At 42.4% G+C, this 16,587-nt stretch overlaps 9 protein-coding genes and 1 non-coding gene across 10 annotated transcripts; 4 read left to right on the top strand and 6 right to left on the bottom strand.

The window, feature by feature from the left end:
* The first annotated feature begins 51 nt into the window (after nt 1-51).
* Nucleotides 52-664, top strand: FA14DRAFT_161011 (uncharacterized protein). The gene is made up of 2 exons (XM_025498935.1): nt 52-439; nt 503-664. Exons 1-2 carry the CDS (start codon nt 251-253, stop codon nt 590-592), a joined length of 279 nt encoding a protein of 92 aa, XP_025356477.1. The 5' UTR covers nt 52-250; the 3' UTR covers nt 593-664.
* FA14DRAFT_146392 (chorismate mutase) lies at nt 540-1,727 on the bottom strand. Its single transcript, XM_025497313.1, has 2 exons — nt 810-1,727; nt 540-747 (listed from the first exon to the last, which is right to left on the bottom strand). Exons 1-2 carry the CDS (start codon nt 1,598-1,600, stop codon nt 687-689), a joined length of 852 nt encoding a protein of 283 aa, XP_025356476.1. The 5' UTR covers nt 1,601-1,727; the 3' UTR covers nt 540-686.
* A 105-nt stretch (nt 1,728-1,832) lies between these two features.
* FA14DRAFT_t24 lies at nt 1,833-1,927 on the top strand. The gene has a single exon. It is a non-coding gene; the product is annotated as a tRNA-Glu (tRNA).
* A 199-nt stretch (nt 1,928-2,126) lies between these two features.
* FA14DRAFT_172737 (putative ARL1-ADP-ribosylation factor) lies at nt 2,127-3,218 on the bottom strand. Its single transcript, XM_025500428.1, has 2 exons — nt 2,416-3,218; nt 2,127-2,354 (listed from the first exon to the last, which is right to left on the bottom strand). The coding sequence occupies exons 1-2, from the start codon at nt 2,937-2,939 to the stop codon at nt 2,327-2,329; spliced, it is 552 nt and encodes a 183-aa protein (XP_025356475.1). The 5' UTR covers nt 2,940-3,218; the 3' UTR covers nt 2,127-2,326.
* A 521-nt stretch (nt 3,219-3,739) lies between these two features.
* Nucleotides 3,740-5,001, top strand: FA14DRAFT_161009 (Rhodanese-like protein). Its single transcript, XM_025498934.1, has one exon. The coding sequence runs from the start codon at nt 3,824-3,826 to the stop codon at nt 4,805-4,807; it is 984 nt and encodes a 327-aa protein (XP_025356474.1). The 5' UTR covers nt 3,740-3,823; the 3' UTR covers nt 4,808-5,001.
* A 262-nt stretch (nt 5,002-5,263) lies between these two features.
* Nucleotides 5,264-5,861, bottom strand: FA14DRAFT_190076 (DUF1715-domain-containing protein; the record flags this gene model as incomplete). The annotated part of the gene is made up of 1 exon (XM_025501771.1): nt 5,264-5,861. The coding sequence occupies exon 1, from the start codon at nt 5,777-5,779 to the stop codon at nt 5,264-5,266; it is 516 nt and encodes a 171-aa protein (XP_025356473.1). The 5' UTR covers nt 5,780-5,861.
* Nucleotides 5,862-5,922: 61 nt separating this feature from the next.
* On the bottom strand, nt 5,923-8,358 carry FA14DRAFT_121883 (uncharacterized protein; the record flags this gene model as incomplete). Its single annotated transcript, XM_025496491.1, has 3 exons — nt 5,923-6,445; nt 7,805-8,021; nt 8,244-8,358. The coding sequence occupies 3 exons, from the start codon at nt 8,356-8,358 to the stop codon at nt 5,923-5,925; spliced, it is 855 nt and encodes a 284-aa protein (XP_025356472.1).
* Nucleotides 8,359-11,296: 2,938 nt separating this feature from the next.
* FA14DRAFT_52396 (uncharacterized protein) lies at nt 11,297-12,168 on the top strand. Its single transcript, XM_025502470.1, has 2 exons — nt 11,297-11,667; nt 11,753-12,168. The coding sequence occupies exons 1-2, from the start codon at nt 11,436-11,438 to the stop codon at nt 12,010-12,012; spliced, it is 492 nt and encodes a 163-aa protein (XP_025356471.1). The 5' UTR covers nt 11,297-11,435; the 3' UTR covers nt 12,013-12,168.
* On the bottom strand, nt 12,041-13,214 carry FA14DRAFT_146381 (ras-domain-containing protein). The gene is made up of 2 exons (XM_025497312.1): nt 12,990-13,214; nt 12,041-12,929 (listed from the first exon to the last, which is right to left on the bottom strand). Exons 1-2 carry the CDS (start codon nt 13,023-13,025, stop codon nt 12,324-12,326), a joined length of 642 nt encoding a protein of 213 aa, XP_025356470.1. The 5' UTR covers nt 13,026-13,214; the 3' UTR covers nt 12,041-12,323.
* Nucleotides 13,215-13,998: 784 nt separating this feature from the next.
* FA14DRAFT_172733 (uncharacterized protein) lies at nt 13,999-14,909 on the bottom strand (the record flags this gene model as incomplete). The annotated part of the gene is made up of 1 exon (XM_025500427.1): nt 13,999-14,909. One exon carries the CDS (start codon nt 14,907-14,909, stop codon nt 14,229-14,231), a length of 681 nt encoding a protein of 226 aa, XP_025356469.1. The 3' UTR covers nt 13,999-14,228.
* Nucleotides 14,910-16,587: the final 1,678 nt, after the last annotated feature.

Here is a 16,587-nt window from a genome sequence, read left to right as displayed (position 1 = left end):
CGTCTAAGAAGATCTTTTTTCAATCTTCTCCATCATTTCCTTCAAACGATACCATTTGATAGCTTAAGATGGCTTCAACAGTATCTCGTGCTGGGCCACAAGGAGGGCAACCTCAACTATCCGAGCAAGGTATGTATATTTGAGCAATGGTCAAAGCAAAGCTCCACTAAGAACTGACGCATATACTTGCCTTGTCTGTCCTTCTTCCCTTTTCTTAGCCGCTCAAAAGTATCAAATAACGCGCAGTGAAATGCAAGGAATTGCAACAAAGATCGGAGAGCTTGAAAGTGATGCAGAAGAACATCGTGCTGTGATTGAAACTTTGCGGGAAACATTGAAGAAATCGCCTGAACGTACTTGTTTTCGTATGATCGGAGGCATTCTAGTGGAAAGAACAGTCAAAGACGTTTTACCTGCATTAGAGACAAATATGAAAGGGGTATGTATGCATCGAGAGAGGCCATGGAACATACATGCTGACAATAATACTCTCTCTCCACAGCTACAAGCAGTCATCGAAAGCCTGGCGAGACAGTATAAAGCTAAAGACGACGAGATGCAAAAGCTACACAGAGAAGTCGAATCTCAGTAAGGGTAAAGCTTAACTCGCATCCTTGTAATATTATATGAGACCTTGTATAGATACATTATGACCAAGAAGGAGAATCATGTCTTATTGAGTTAAATTATTTGGAAACCTGTCCAGATTTGAGCGCTTGGATATGCTCATCAGTAAGCCCATCAAGTCTGTAAAAGGGGGAAATGTGTCAGAACATTTCTTCAAGAAATATACTATAGATAGAACTCACCTTTTTAGCAAATAATCCACCTCAACGACCTTTGTTAGAGGGATGACAAAGTCTCTGTAAAGTTGAACAGCAACGTCTGGATCGATCTTGAGATCCTTTTCGGGTATAGAGCTATTCAAATCTTGTCCATAAACCTTTGCTTTACCTTCCAATCTAACAAGCAAAGCAGCTTCCACTTCGGGTTTAGTGATCAAAGCTTCGAGCTTTTTCGTATCCCGCTTCTGAATCGCATCTACAAATGTAGGCGTATCCGATCGGAATTTGGATTCAGAAACAAACATACCAAAATGAATACGTTTAGACAATGCTGCTAGAGCATCTACATCACGAACAGCAGCACTTCCATATTCTCCATCGTCGGAGTCTTGTCCAAATCTCTTAGTGAGAGCGGGCACCAAATGATCCTTATAGTGAGAGTAGATTTTATCGTTCACATTGACGATTGCGGGTTCATAAAGTACTTTGGGATACTCGATCGGCGGCAAGATGGGAGCAGGCAATAGTTTGACATCAGTAAAAGGGTATTCGTCAGGTGCTTGCCATCTACGTAATTTGCTATGTGAACTTTCGGTCTCTTTTAAGAACCATTCCACCCAAGATCTTTCCCAACCTTCTTTCTCTTTCAAAGCCGGAATCGCTCCTGGCTCGTACATTACTGCGTTATGTGCATTTTGTCCTCTTTCGATAAGTTGAAATAAAATCGTATCTTCTAATCGTTGTAAGATTGTGCGGATATAGTTGAGTGAAAGAGCTTGTTCTTCTGAACGTGCTACTTCTTTGATCGGTGCCATCTTTGACCTTGTCTTTTGGGATGGTTGGAATGGTTAAAGGTGGATGAATGCTGGCATTGAGAAATGCAATTATCTCTCCCTGCGGGGTCCGTTCGGAGTTGAGTACGCCTTAATTTCGTCATTTGGATAACTTGGGCGGGAGACTTCGTACGCTAAAGAAATAAGCTTTTGCTATCAAATCAAACGTAGACAGTATATATACGCATCTCTTTCGGCTCCATATAACAACAAGTCCCATGTAGTACATCGGTTAGTATATTCGCCTTTCATGATTATTCCAAATAACCAGGACCGCGAAAGAGCCGGGTTCGACTCCCGGCGTGGGAACCAATTTTTTTCGCCTTTTTTTCTTCGAAATATTTTTTTGCCATTTTTATCTCGATGTTTATATAAGCGTTGGCTTTGATGATGAAAAGAAATTATCTAAGATCATGCAGAATAGGGCTGACATAAGAAGAAGTTGTTAATTGCTATAGAGTACAGAGATGAGAAGAAGGAATATGAGCGGGAACCTTGGTTGCTAGAACTCTAATTCATAGCTTTAGAATAGAACGGATGCTTGTGGCATAAAGTTACTTCCTGACAATGAAACTCGCCAAACGCAGCCGAGACCGCTCTGAAGGTTCTAGAAGGTCCTTATTGGTATATTTGAAAAAAAGTGCAAAGCGAAACGAAGTGAAGTACAAATTTTGACGAAATTGTCCATCGTGATGAGGGTGGATCGGTTCATTTTTCCTGTAATGAATTGACAAGCCTTTGTGGGTGGTAGGATGTCAGTATTCAGTCGAATCTCATTCTCTTTCGGCATTACTCACCAGTCTAAACCATCCTCTAGACCATCTCCTTTGATGGCACAACAGCCTTGAATCGTCCAACTACGATCTTTCAATTGATCTAAGCCTAATGCCTCGCTAACTTCACTTACGCTTGCATGACCATCCAAATCTTGTTTATTTGCAAAGACCAAAAGTTTTGCCGAACGTAATTCTTCTTCGGAAAGCATTGCAAGTAGTTCTGCTCTTGATGTTCCTAACCTTTCTTTATCCGCTGAATCGATTACATAAATGATTGCGCTCGTTTCTGCATAATAACATCTCCAATAAGGTCTAATGCTACTTTGACCACCTAAATCCCAAACTTGAAATTTGATATTTTTATAATCTAAACTTTCAACATTGAATCCAATCGTAGGTATAGTTGAAACAACTTCTCCTAATTGTAGTTTGTATAGGATTGTAGTCTTTCCACTATTTTCCAATCCTAACATCAAAATTCGTACTTCTTTGTTCCTTGCCCAAAAAGCCAGAGAGCTAAACATTGACGAGAATGCTGCGCCCATCTTGAAGTTGCTTCAGGTTGGTGTTGTTGTTGTGTGTGAATGTGGGGTCTTGACTTTCCCTCCTTGTACCCTTCTTCTTGCAGTGGAAAGAGCAGCGAATCAAAAATCTCCACTCCGTCTCCTGCAGAGAAACAAAGTCTGATATCGTGATGCAAAGGTGTAATGAGTGTTTCTTGATGCGTTTGTTGTTCTGATGATGATGATTGAGTGTATTCTGGTTTGAGGAAAGGAAGTTGTTGTGATTCTCACGCGTAAAGTCCGAAAAGGTTGAATTAAGCGTTGCGCTGTTTAGCTGTCCTTTAATTCTTACGCAGAGCCAAGAAGCAGAAGAATAACAGCAATTAATATTAAATCACATTTCATATCTTCGCCGTCGAGACTCATATGGTAAATATACCTCATCTTCTCATAATGAGGGCTCGAAGCTAACACTATCATATTTACGACAAGTATATGGATGAGGAGTAATCTTGAGATAGACATGCTTTGAGATAAATCATTGACTTGTAGCCTAAAGATTGATACTATTTTCAGTTTTATGTCATTTCATTGACCGCAATGAAGCATTTCGGCTACTTCTTCATCTTTTCCAGATGAACATAAAATGAACCAGACGAATCGGCCGCATGATTCCTATGAATTTTCTATCGTTCGGCCAAGTCATCTCGAATGCAGCAGAGGATGACATGCTTATTTAAGCTGCACGGACCTAAAACAGATTGTACCTACACTTCGCATTGATGTCAACTTGCCTTCCTCTTTTCATTCCACCATCCTATCAACACATTATGCTCCTATCCAACCGATTAGCGAGAGCATCAGCAATAACAAAAGCAAATCCATCATTCTCTCTACGATCTTTTCCATCAACCCGGCTGGCTCGAATGTCAACCAAAGCAACACCTGAACCTGTTCCATTAATCCTAGCGCCAAAAGATGTTCAGGAATTGATTCGTTCAAAAGATTCATCTTCGATTCGAATCTTGGATGCTACTTGGTTTATGCCAAATGTACAAAGAGACGCAAGAAAAGAATTTGAACAAGGACCAAGGATTCCAAATTCATCTTTTTGGGATGTAGACAAGGTGGCAACGCAAAAAGGCGAAAAGGATGAAAAAGGTAATGAATTAAATCCATTAGGATTAAGTCATATGATGCCAACACCTAAAGTCTTTGCCAATGCTGCAGGTCAACATGGAATCACACCTGATACACATGTTATCGTCTATGATACGCATGGCGTCTTTTCTTCTCCACGTACAGCTTTCACCTTTCATGCTTTTGGACATCGTGCGATTTCTATCTTGAATGGAGGATTACCGGCTTGGATCAAGAATGATTTTGAAGTTGAAAATGGACCACCCCATCAAATCACACCAACAAACTATCCAACCCCTTCTCTGGAATCAACTTTGATTCGTTCGTATGATGAAATGGTTGCCAATGCACGTATGGGCGCAAGAGGACAAACCGTTTTAGATGCTCGTCCGAACGGAAGATTCGAAGGAACAGCACCCGAACCTAGACCTGGTCTTTCATCTGGACATATTCCCAATTCTACATCTCTTCCTGCAACGTCACTCTTGGATACCAATTCAATAAGTTCTGATAAATCTTTCACAACTCTTAAAAATCAAACTGATCTTTGGAGATCGATCAGCGATACCGTTGGAGGAATGGATGAACTCGATAAATTACGACAAGCAAGTTCGGCTGGTGAATCTGCAGTAACAAATACTTGTGGAAGTGGAATGACGGCCGCAATCTTGTGGCTGGGATTATATCAATTGGGTATCCAGAGTAGCATCTATGATGAAAGTTGGACCGGTTATGCATCTAGAAAGGAGAGTGTGATCGACAAGGAATGAAGGATGAAATCGTACTGTATATTTCAATAGAGACGCAAAAGACCTTTCACAAATCTGAATGAATTGAATGAAACATACTATATATTGAATAACAGGATGAGCAGAGCAAGAAAAGCAATAGAATGAGCAAGAAAAAAGTGAGAATGTATAAAAGTAGCAATTGTGTCTGTGAAAAAGATGCGAGTTGAGGGTGCAGTGAAAAGATATGAGAAAAGGAGAATAGTAGACTGAACAACATAATTGAGAACCATAAAAGAGAAGCGAAAAATGCGAGAATGATCGAAGAGCGATCAAAATGGTACAAAGATCGACGGAAAAAAAGTCTGAGATTTGTATATGTTTGTGACGGAATGTACAGACCAAATGTTGAATGCTGTGTGTTGTTTGTAGTATTGTTGCGATTCGATAGCGTTGCTGGTGCTCTTGGGGATGGTATGCGAAAGAATGAAAATAGTATTAAAAGTGTAATTGACTGCTATCGACTTGACGGCCTTTGATGATGATACTACGGCCTGTAGCACCTTGTGAATCGATAGCAGCAGATGAAGATTTATCTGTGGTAACATTTGACAGGTCAGGGTTGACATTCAAAGCCAAACATGCCATCTTGTGCTTTGCTCTGATCCGCTCCATACTTGCGCCAATGTCGACTTTTTCGTCGTTCTCCATTGGCATGGTATCTATCAGAGCAAGAATTGATTGTAGATGCTGATACGCTTTTTGCTGTTTGCGACTAGTGTCAGAGGTTGTAGACTGAGCTTCATTGGATGCATTCAATTGTAGCCATGTACGAGCGAATGCCTCCATTTGACCAAGTTCTTGCCAAAGCTCGAACCCTTTTTCTGCTCCTAGCTGTCTTCCTTCGAATGTGCCATGTAATTTACCGTGTGCTTCACCATCTGCATAGCCTTCTTTGTATGCATTCTCTTCCAAAGAAGAAAGAATGTCAAAATCAAGAGTTGCGCAAGTCATGGTTTGCTATATGACTCTCATTTCCAGATCTTGGTCGTCAAGAAGGAAGAAGCAATCAATCAACGCGCTAGGCAAAAATCACTTTACGCGCTGCACTGCAGATCACTTTAGCGTAGCCACAGCAACTTCATAACATCCACCTTTTACCGGCCAGGAGAAGCAACTCTGGCAGCACGAACAGCATTGGAAATTTGTTCATTGTTGGGCAAAGATGCTCCCGAACCAGCAGGTTGACCGGCCATGAATGTAGCATGATTAGCACTGACCGGCGTTTGTTGACCTCCATGGGAAGAAGCAGAAGATGTGCCTTTGAAAAGTGGATGTTTGCTAAAGCTTAATCGTAATCCACCTTTTACCATACCATCCAGCGTATCACCATTCAATTCGCCTAAAGCTCTTCCAGCACAGCCTACATCTTCAAATTCGATGAAGCACATCGGTCCGCTACTCTTCACCCTAAAGCTCATTTGACGGAAACCGTTCTTGACCGAAAAGACTTTGTACAAAGCATCTTCTAGTTGTGTTGAATTGGGCGGAGAGGTAATGCTTGCGGGTAAATTGCCAACGAATAAAGTATTTCCTGGTGGATTGGCATCAATGCTGAAGCTTCGACTTGTCGGGCTAGAGATCGGTGGACTTCCTGGACTCGTTGCACGGAAGTGCATGCTGGTCGTATCGAGAAAAGGCGGTGGCGATCGCATAAGAGCATGAGGAGAAAATGGTCTTTGGTTGTTCATAGGGGAGTCGATTCTGAGTGAGCCAAAACGTGATCCTGGTCCGCCACTTCCAACGCTAACGGAAGGCGAAGTGGCTCGATTGGATAAACGTGAATGGGGACGATTGACACCATGCGAAGAAGATGTATTGATCGTCGTCATACCACCATTACCGGCTTGATTCATTCCAGCAGGCAAGATTGTCGACATAATCGATGATTGTCCTGCATGTGCTGCAACGGGTGCTGCCATTGGTGGTGGAGAGACGGCATTTTGCAATCGCTGAACATGCGTTGCTTCTGTATCGATTCCATTCAAATGAGAAGTAAAGCTGGGCAATTGACTTTGCGATGCTTTACTTATTGGTTCTGCTTCATTCTTTTTCTCAGATCCTTGGGGCGACGTCATTGGTGATGTTGAAGATTGATGTGATCTTTGTTGTTGTTGCTCTTGTTGCACTTTGAACGTCGTCGACTCCCCTTGCTTAAAATCCTCTGATTGAGTACTGCTCTGTTGTTGATGCTGACTGTTTGGGAAAGAGGTAACTTGCGCAGGAACTTCTCCAAATGTGATTGGCTTTGCTGCCATTGCATTTGGATATGCTCCGTTTGGTGAACTTATGGCGCCCCAATCTGGCCCTCTTTGTCCACCTTGTGCAGGTCCAGCAAAGGGTGGTTGAGTGGATATACTGAGGGATTGCTGTCTTCCTTGATGCTGCTGATTCTGCTGTCCGCTTTGGGAAGCTCCATTAGCATCAAAGTAGTCCAATGGTCCCGATCCACCCCATTTCTCATTACCACCTCTCGATCCAAATTGCTCTCCTTCACTTTGTTGAGTGGATCCAACGAATTGTCTACGGCCAGCATACATGTTTCCACTTTGTTCAGATGGCGAGAGCATCCCACCAAGGCCACCATGCTGCCCCACGTTTTGGCCACTGAAAGGATCAAAAGGCGGTTGCGATCCAGCTTGACCATTTGAGCTTGCCGGATGTGGGACATTGGAACCAGCATTATTGTACGTGTTCAAGAAGGCATTTGGAGGTCCCATTGAATTTTGTGTAGGTGCATTTGGATGCGGCACCATGCGTGATCCTTGCATTTGAGGTCCAAAGCCTGGAGGAGCAGGACCACTAGGGTCTTGTAGGCCATTTGAGGGTGGAATGAATCCTGGTCCATTTTGAGCAAGATTGCCGGGCGCCATAGCAGAAGGGCCATGTGATTGGGGAGGACCTTGATGCATAGGCATATTAGATTGTGGGAATCCATGTGGTGGTCCCATACTACCCGGTCCCGAAGGCGGAGGGAACGATGACTGACCTTCTTGTCCAGGAGCAGTTGCCAAAACTGGTCGTTGTTTGGTGTGCAGATTCTTCTTTGCCATTTCGGTTTTCAGAACACAGCCTCGCTCTGCATCAATCTTTCTACCATTCAAAGCATCACGAGCTTCCAGAGCTTCTGCTCTTGTACGGAATTTGGCGAAACCGATAATCTGTTTAATCTTGCCGGGAGGACCCATAATTCCACCTTGCAAGCCTCCCATACTACTTCTATCGCCCGCTGCGATTGTTGACATAGATCCGAAGCTGTCTGGACCGGAGCCATGACGCGAAAGTCCCATGGAGATAGCATGCTCATCCCAACTGCTACCTCCTACGCTTGATCCTGCACCGCCATTACCGCTTTGCATATCAAACAAATTCGATCCAGTTACATTAACGGCATTATATGGACCACCAGGACCCGCACTTGCATTTTCTCCAGGTCGAAGAGGCGCTGTATTCATGCCAGCTGGAATTTTGAGAGTTGATGCTTCGAACCCTTTAGCGAACAAGAACATGTTTGCAAATTCGCGTTCTGTCATGTCATCTGGGAATCCAACGATGAATACTGTTGTGATTTCTTCTCCGTTTCTTGGTCCTTCAAGACCTGAGCTCATTCCCGTCTGCGATCCCCCTGAAGGTCCGCCAGTAATACTTGAAGGATGAAGTTGATGTTGCTGGGACTGTGATGGATGCTGTTGCTGTTGTGCTTGCATTTGTTGCTGATGAAATTGCATCATACTTCTAGGACTGAGGCTATCAGAAGGTGGCAGGCCAGACAAGGGACCGAATTGTTGTCCGCCAACTGTTCCGCTATTACCAATATTAATGGCTTTTGATCCTTGTCCTGTGTTGTGCATCATGTTTGGAGGATATCCGCTTCCCTCATCCCTTCCTATACTGACATTGTCGAATCGTGTATGAATTTGATCAAGAGATGATCCACCAGAGCTCTTTGCTTGACTTGTTCCACTTTGTCCGCGTACTTCAGTATCTGTTGATCTTTGTCCACCACTACCCCAGATATCGTTGTATCCCAAAAAAGGTTCATTCACACCAAACATGCCGGAAGATAAATTCTTTCTCTGTTGTTGTGAATGTTGTTGACCTTGTTGAGGGTAGTTCTGAGAAGGGCCTCCATAATTTATTGAAGCATCAGCTGATGTACTGAAATTTTGTTGTTGTGCTTGTCCCATACTTGCCCATCGATCGCGAGACTCAGGTGCGTTTCCGAAAGTGAATGGCCCGCGCTTTGTAGGTGATGGTGATCGTGCCTCACCTCCCATTGCTGGAGGTGGTGAGGTGAATCTGGAGAACGATTGTGCAGAAGAAGATGTGAGAGATTCGCCCAACATGACGCTCGTTGGGGGTGAAGATGAATTTTGAGCGTGAAAGTTTGTGGTTGGAGATGTTTCTCGATTGGCTGGAATAGTAAAAGGAGCCGAGCGTGCGTCGATGTCCCTCCAAACAGATGCTTGTGGCCAATCCTTATTCGATGAAGAAGATGAAGAGGATGTGGTTTTGGTCGTCATGTTATCCGTACCCATCTCTATTTGAATGAGATAGTGTACTCTTTGCGTTTTTTACACAATCACTACCTCCTTCTCCTCCCCTTCGTGCTAGAAGGAGAAAAAGAACCTATCCGATATTCCTTGTTTTCGCTCCACTATGATCCCGATGATCTAAGATAGCGGATGCAGGTCAATGCAACGCGGTCCGAGCAATGGTGCGTCGCCGAGATAATAGAATCCTTTTTAACGCGTTTACTAACGATCGACAGCATATAGGCGCTCAAATGCGCTTAAATGATGATGAAGGTTGAAGATGGGTGTGATGGCGATGCTGAATTCAAATGGATGCTTGGATAAAGGTGGGTTTGTTGACTGACGATCAAGTATCACAAATCCAATCAATCAGAAGAAAGTGGCCGCTTATATGAGATCCCGTTCGACAAGAGGGTCCTTTCGCTGACTAGCAGGGTACGTTGCTTTACTGCAGATGTCGGAGGAGTGAATTTTGGTGGTGAACTTGAATATTCTACGCCAAAATCGAACAATTTCGGGAATCCGCAATTCGGAGATCGAAGACAGATGAAAAGCGCCGACGGTTGGACCACAGTAAGGTTGGGCGACTACACCAAGCGTTGATGATGCTTTACTATCTGCTGTACAGATTAAATGTCGATTTGATTTTGTTTGGAACGCGCTGTAATGATGGATGCAATCCGTCAATTGATGGCGATGAGCTTTGCGCACGGATGGACGGATGCAATCACCACAAATAAAAAAATAAAATGGGCGAACGCGCGAGCTGCTTTTGTCTTGATTGTTGCGCGCGCGCGCGCGTTTTCTTTTTTACTCGTGTATAGAGACATTTTTCCCACTAATTAAAATTGAATAAGGTCAATATACATTTACACTGACAGAGTGCTGAACAGGGAACTGGAACACTTGCAAGAATGGACACTGTTCTTAGCGCGTAGTCAAATTAAAAAACAAAGGCTTCTGGCTGAGTATGAAAACAGTGAGACAATAACCTCGGTGACAGACAGGCTTGAATATCGTGAGAATTGGCTTCCATATACATACACTGCTCTACAACCCAGTCTTGCCGATACTTCTTCCCTGTAAATCCCGCGACCTTATAACCTAGGCGGGATATAATATAGCTTTACAGATATAAACAATCTTCTACACTTTTAAGTATATGAAGTATGATATAGTACCGCTGGTATATTTGAACCATAAAAATAAAATAATTTTCATTATAGTATGTTATTTCTTCTTTTTTTAATATTTAAAGTTAAAACATTAGACAGTACTTTGTTATTTGACTTAAATCGTATATATTATATAAAAGATAGTATTATGTCTACTTGGATTTTCTAATAGATATTCTTCCATCTATACGTTTATATACAGGTGACACAGCTATCACTCCTGTAGAAAAGAAAATTTATCATATTTCACATTCTATATTTAAAATTTTATTTTCAATCTTTGGCTTCTTGTATATATCAAGGTAGAAGGCTACAACCCTATTTATCACTGTCGTCATTGCGATCGATCTCTTCGCCTTATTTTATCAGAATAGTAGTATAGCAACGTGTTAGTAATTATTCCTAGAAGGAAAAAGAATTAATCATTTTCTTATTGAGTATATCTCTTTTAATCATTTTCATCATTTTCTGATGCTAGCAATTCAATAAAAACACTGAATTTAATATCGCCTTCTCATATAAGCCGCTGACAAGAATGGCATTTTCTTATTCTATCTTACCTTGTCAGGATAAGATATGACATTTCCCAACATATAGGTAGAGTGTGTATATCATGCTCAAGCGCGTGTTGAATGGAGACGAATGTTACGGTGAAGGTATACACACACAGGTTAGGTAAGTGTGAATTCACACGCTTAAAGACTGCTAAGACGCCTAATGCTTCACGCAGCGCACACGCATAAAACATCAACCCGTTCAACATAAAAGCGGCGTTAAGGAGGGAAAATTATGATTGTGAACGGGATTAACTCCATTGTGTTGGATTATTCTAATCATATCTCAAAACTCTCATCAGTTTCACAACTTCAAAAGACCGTATAAGAGAGCTTCCAGCCCATCATGGCGCCTATACCGCCTATATTGATTAGGCTAGCCGCAACATATCTTACTACAGCATTAACAAGAAGACTACAACAATCACCTGCATTCTTTCGATTGGTGGACAGATTGGTACATGAAGCCGATCACTTTCCTGCACGAATGCAAGGCAAACCCGTTCCTCCATACATAAGCAGAGATCCACAAGAGCCCACGATAAGTGAACAAGCGCAAGATGCATGGCGAAGGCAAGGTGAGTGGCTGTAGCTCGATACACAGTAGATAATCACGAATTACTAACCCTCTCTCAACATGTATTTGCCTCCACCCTCACACAGTCGAAGATCCAGGAGAACCACATGATATGGCAGACCCATTCCGACCACCAACATCCTCAAATGCTTCTGGCTCTACCTCATCTTCGCCACGTCCCGATCCACTGCTACAGCGACAGAGAGCAAAAGACACATTCAAAGCAGCACAAAGGAACGCACAAAAGTCAAGAGAAAAACAAGCAAAAGAGCAGGAAGATATGAAAAGACAAAGTGATCGAGATCAGATGCGGGATCTGTTAGAGAAGATACGGCAGGGCAAATAAGAAAGAACTACAGCACGCATACATACATACCTCACAACTTCATTCATATTGCATTTATATACCTTAATTATTTTCACATCGGCGCTCGTATAAGTCGATTCTATTCAAACATGATTGTAGATTGAGCTAAAAGGATCAGAACAGTTGAGACGGGGAAAAGGGAAAAAGTCATACATTTGAGAATTGGTCATAGCACAATAAAAGATGCGAGTCAAAAATTAAAGTCAAAAAGACAATCGTTTGCCTTTCTCGAACCGAAAAAGACGTACAAGCGGACGGCTTTCGACTGCCTTCCTCTCTCCATCACACAATCAACAGCAGCCACCCTTCTTCTGTTGACCTCCGTCATCCGCTGAAGGTTGAACAGTGATCGTCTCTCCGCCTGAAGGTTTGATAACATCATCGGATGATTGCAATGCCTTATTTGATACGATGCGGTAGATCTCTGTCAAGATGTTTTGGAATGCTTGTTCTACATTTGATGCGTCCAAAGCAGATGTTTCGATAAAGGAAAGGTTATTCTCTGCTGCGAATGCCTTTGCTTCATCTGTTGGAACGGCACGTAAATGTCTCAAATCGCTCTTGTTTCCCACCAACATGATAACGATATTGCTATCTGCATGATCCCGTAATTCTTTCAACCAACGACTAACGTTTACGTATGTAGGATGTTTGGCAATATCATAAACCAACAAAGCACCTACTGCTCCACGATAATAAGCTGAAGTGATTGCACGATAACGTTCTTGACCGGCAGTATCCCAAATTTGTGCTTTAACAGTCTTTCCGTCAACTGCGATACTTCTCGTTGCAAATTCAACACCGATCGTACTCTTGCTTTCTAAGCTGAATTCGTTGCGCGTAAATCGAGACAAAAGGTTACTCTTACCTGTGCCTGAGTCACCGATCAAGACGACCTGGAGGAAAGGAGATGTTAAGCGTGATGTTTTGCAAGGGATTCAGATTGTAGTACTCACCTTGAATAGATAGTCGTAATTGGATTCAGCGGCCATGATTGAATAATAGCTATCTCAGATAACCAATATTATGCTCGTACTAGGGTGAATCCCAAAAAATGAAAACGCAAAATGAATGAAAGCTGCGAATATAGATCTTCTTGCTGATGAGACCTGCTCTAATTCGTTATTGATCTTTGAGTTATTTGATCTTGAGATCTGATCTTTCTTTTGTTGCTTTTGCTTTATGATGGTGTTTGATTATGATGAAGCGAATACTATCTTTTTTTTCCTTAACACACACACATATCCTGTCTTATCCTTTCCTTATCCCGACAGCTCTAGCCCACAGACAGAATTGCGCCTTAAAAATGCTTACAAGTAGGGCAACAGCAACAGACAGCAATAGCCCACTACTCAAATGATTGAATTATTCAAATGAATATAGGGCGCGCGCCCGCCCTGAGCTGAGCTTCACTTTCACCCACAAGGGCTAGCCGTTTGTTTAAACAAGCAACAGCCTAAATCGCGCACAGCAAACACGCTCATCAAAAGAGATACACAGCTGATCCGCCGCTCATATACGATACGCGTTTTCTCTTTCCCCTCTTACGCGGCGTAGCGTAAAAGGGCCCTCCTCTCTTTCTCTTTCTTAAAAGGGGTCCGATGTTTTATCAATGAATATGAAGATGAACATGAATAATGATGATCGGTTTGTGCTCTTCCCTTAGTCTTTTCAATTGAAGATCATTAGCTGTTGACAGGAGTGCGTTTGAACGCCGAACAAAAGATCGACAAATGGACCCCCCTTTCTCCAACCTTCTAAATGCTTGCCAATCATCATCTTCCCACACTGAAACACAAACCCAGATTAAGAGTTCTTAATGGAAAAAGGGCGCAAGTCGATTGCGATTGAAATACGAAGAACAAAATTGGTAAGTAAATAAATGATAAAAAGGCACGAAAAACCCGTGAAAAATATGATCGAATTTCAAGCACTGCTCGAGATGACGATGAATATTGATACACGACTGATGTGCAATAAGAAACGAACCGAAAAAATAAAAACTTTTTAATAAGAGATGAGTGCAATTGAAATTGATGATGAAATGTTGGTATGAAGTTCATGATGTGTGTTTGTGTTTTGCACGGAAATCCTGATACGCGTATTCCCGTTACGTTGAATGATGGCGATCAAACCCTTCTTCGACCCAAGCGAAGAAAGAGAATGAACCATGGTGCTTATGTTGCTTTTTGATCTTATCCCTTCAAGTTGAGGGGGCCGAACAAAGCTGCTTCCCATGGGGATGGTTTGCCGGCATAGTAGATCTTCAAGTTCTTCACCACACCGGTATCAAGGCTGTGCTTAGGGTCAACTTGCTTGAATGCACTCTTTGTCAAATCGATGTGACCTTCTTTGCATCCAGCACATTTGTCGACGATACGAACGCGAATGCAATTGTTTTCGCTATTGCAAATGTAAACGAATTCACCGCATTCTGGGCCTCCGTTCCATCCGTACATGACTGCACCAATGTGACAACTGTTGGTTGGGTTCCATTGACCGTTACCGCATTGTGGGTTTTGCAAATCGTGACTGGCGTACCATGTAACTTCTCCGCCGTGGTACATCATCTTTGCGCCTTTGGGAACTTTGACGTAGTGACCTGATGATTTGTTACTCTTGCGGTGCTTGTGCTTGTGTTTGTGACTACGACGGACAGGTTTGATAGCATCTTCAGCTTCATCATCCTCGTCGAAGTCGTGATCACCTGAACCACCTTCAATGACTTTAATTTGGCTGTCTGGAATATCTTCGACACCCGTCTTGGCATTGATAGAGCCAGGTGCAGCTGATGCGGCGGGAGCATCTGCAGCGATGACAGATGATGTTGCTACGGCGACAGCCATAGCTGCGACTGCGACGAATGAGAAACGCATTGTGATGTATTTGTTGTTGTGGAAAGTTGGGGTGAAAAAGGGGTGGGGATGAATGAATCTCAAAAGCTCTGCTTGAGATATAAGTTGTTGATTTGAAAGAATGTGGTTTTATCGAAAGAATGTTATGTTGTCGATAATACGTTCGATCTGTGGAGAGTGAAAGGGAACGATAGAGGGAGGGAGTAGATGATGATGGTAAGGAGAATTAAAAGGATATGTACACAAACAAACAATCACTCCATTGTCCTTTTTGTATGGATTCGAATTGAGAAAACAACACTAGTTTATACAAGTCACCACCCATTTACACTGTCAAATGCGGCATATAATCAATCGCGTTTAAGGCCCATTCTTTTTGCCGCCGGCGGCCATCCGGTACTGTGTGGGTCCAAGAATAGACTTAAGATGAATGAAGAACAAGTAGTGAATTAAGTATATGAATGAATATATGCGCTTGCTTGGCGTGAAGAAGCTTTCTTTTGCAGACAAAGTAGACCGAGAGAGAGAGGGGTACTTGCATACCAATCATCCGCGCACTCCCTATGGTCACATCGCATAAAATTACGCTAATCATTTACACCACACACACACACACAAGAAAGATGCCTACATAACACGCATCAGGAGGTATAGGCGCACGCAGCACACGTCCAATTACTGTCTGTCCAACTGTTTGAATGCCCTTTGTCTCCTTTGTGCCATTTGTATGACATCCCCCACGCAAGCCACTTTCTCTGATCTTACGCCCTTTTTACGGAGAATAAAGGCTTTTCCTCGTCCTTCCTCTCTTCATTCACCCCACTCAAACGCCAATCTATTCTGCTGCAAATTTCTTGGCCGACTTCGAATGAACCCTGTTGATGGCTTTTAGGGTTATATTAACCGGTCTTATTTGCCTTTTTCATATCTATTTTCGGTAATTGGATGTTTACGGCGATTAACCTAAGAGCCGCTGCGACCGTAGTGTGAATGATGCGCAAATTAAATCACAAAAAGAAAGAATTCAAAGGCAAGTATGACGTAGAGAAATCACCGGGATTACTTTAATTGCATTCACTGTGCTTAAGCGATTCATTCTGGCGTTATTGACGTGCATAATTGATGCATTTTAAAGGCCGTATTGCTAAAAATATAAAAATACCACTAGTCACATTCCTCGTTGAACCTTTGCATGAGTGGCAATCATCAAATGCACAGAAAAGGATCATGCTATCAATACACGTGTGTGAAAATAGCTTATATCAGCATATTGTTACGTTTTGTAGTCTCCAGGCACTGTTTTCTGATTGATATTAATAAATTTGTGAGGTAAAGAAAAGTGGGTAGAATTTACATGTGATATGAGACTATTTATATTCAACATATGGGCTAATTATGGGCACCAAGACTGTGGTTCGTCAGCCTTTGTGGCGGAACAGGCGTTAAGGCGTGATACGGCGTGATACGGCAAGTGACGCCTGTACACGTGTCAGGCGTACCGTATACGTCATATCCCAACACATATATCAGCATATATCAATCTCTCTTTCCCGCTTATATCAGCGAATCACGTTTACTTACTAATCGAATACCTTCAAATACACTTTCAGGTCTATCAATCACTAAAATATATATTTCTGATCAGACAGATGGGTATGAAAGACTGATTATTTTAGCCTTAAACTCAATGATATGGTAC

The sequence above is a fragment of the Meira miltonrushii genome, assembly GCF_003144205.1.
Source record: "Meira miltonrushii strain MCA 3882 unplaced genomic scaffold FA14scaffold_2, whole genome shotgun sequence".
Classification (NCBI taxonomy): domain Eukaryota; kingdom Fungi; phylum Basidiomycota; class Exobasidiomycetes; order Exobasidiales; family Brachybasidiaceae; genus Meira; species Meira miltonrushii.
This window is presented reverse-complemented; position numbering and strand designations above follow the sequence as displayed.

Bases quoted from the DNA above. Each gene is read 5' to 3' on its own strand.
- FA14DRAFT_172737 (XM_025500428.1), bottom strand. From the start codon at position 2,939: ATGGGCGCAGCATTCTCGTCAATGTTTAGCTCTCTGGCTTTTTGGGCA. The intron at 2,355-2,415 runs GTGAGTAATGCC...CCACCCACAAAG, and splicing joins CTAGAGGATGGTTTAGACTG to GCTTGTCAATTCATTACAGG.
- FA14DRAFT_146392 (XM_025497313.1), bottom strand. From the start codon at position 1,600: ATGGCACCGATCAAAGAAGTAGCACGTTCAGAAGAACAAGCTCTTTCA. The intron at 748-809 runs GTGAGTTCTATC...CCCCTTTTACAG, and splicing joins GTGGATTATTTGCTAAAAAG to ACTTGATGGGCTTACTGATG.
- FA14DRAFT_146381 (XM_025497312.1), bottom strand. From the start codon at position 13,025: ATGGCCGCTGAATCCAATTACGACTATCTATTCAAG. The intron at 12,930-12,989 runs GTGAGTACTACA...CCTTTCCTCCAG, and splicing joins ATTACGACTATCTATTCAAG to GTCGTCTTGATCGGTGACTC.
- FA14DRAFT_161009 (XM_025498934.1), top strand. From the start codon at position 3,824: ATGTCAACCAAAGCAACACCTGAACCTGTTCCATTAATCCTAGCGCCA.
- FA14DRAFT_52396 (XM_025502470.1), top strand. From the start codon at position 11,436: ATGGCGCCTATACCGCCTATATTGATTAGGCTAGCCGCAACATATCTT. The intron at 11,668-11,752 runs GTGAGTGGCTGT...ACCCTCACACAG, and splicing joins AGATGCATGGCGAAGGCAAG to TCGAAGATCCAGGAGAACCA.
- FA14DRAFT_161011 (XM_025498935.1), top strand. From the start codon at position 251: ATGCAAGGAATTGCAACAAAGATCGGAGAGCTTGAAAGTGATGCAGAA. The intron at 440-502 runs GTATGTATGCAT...CTCTCTCCACAG, and splicing joins TAGAGACAAATATGAAAGGG to CTACAAGCAGTCATCGAAAG.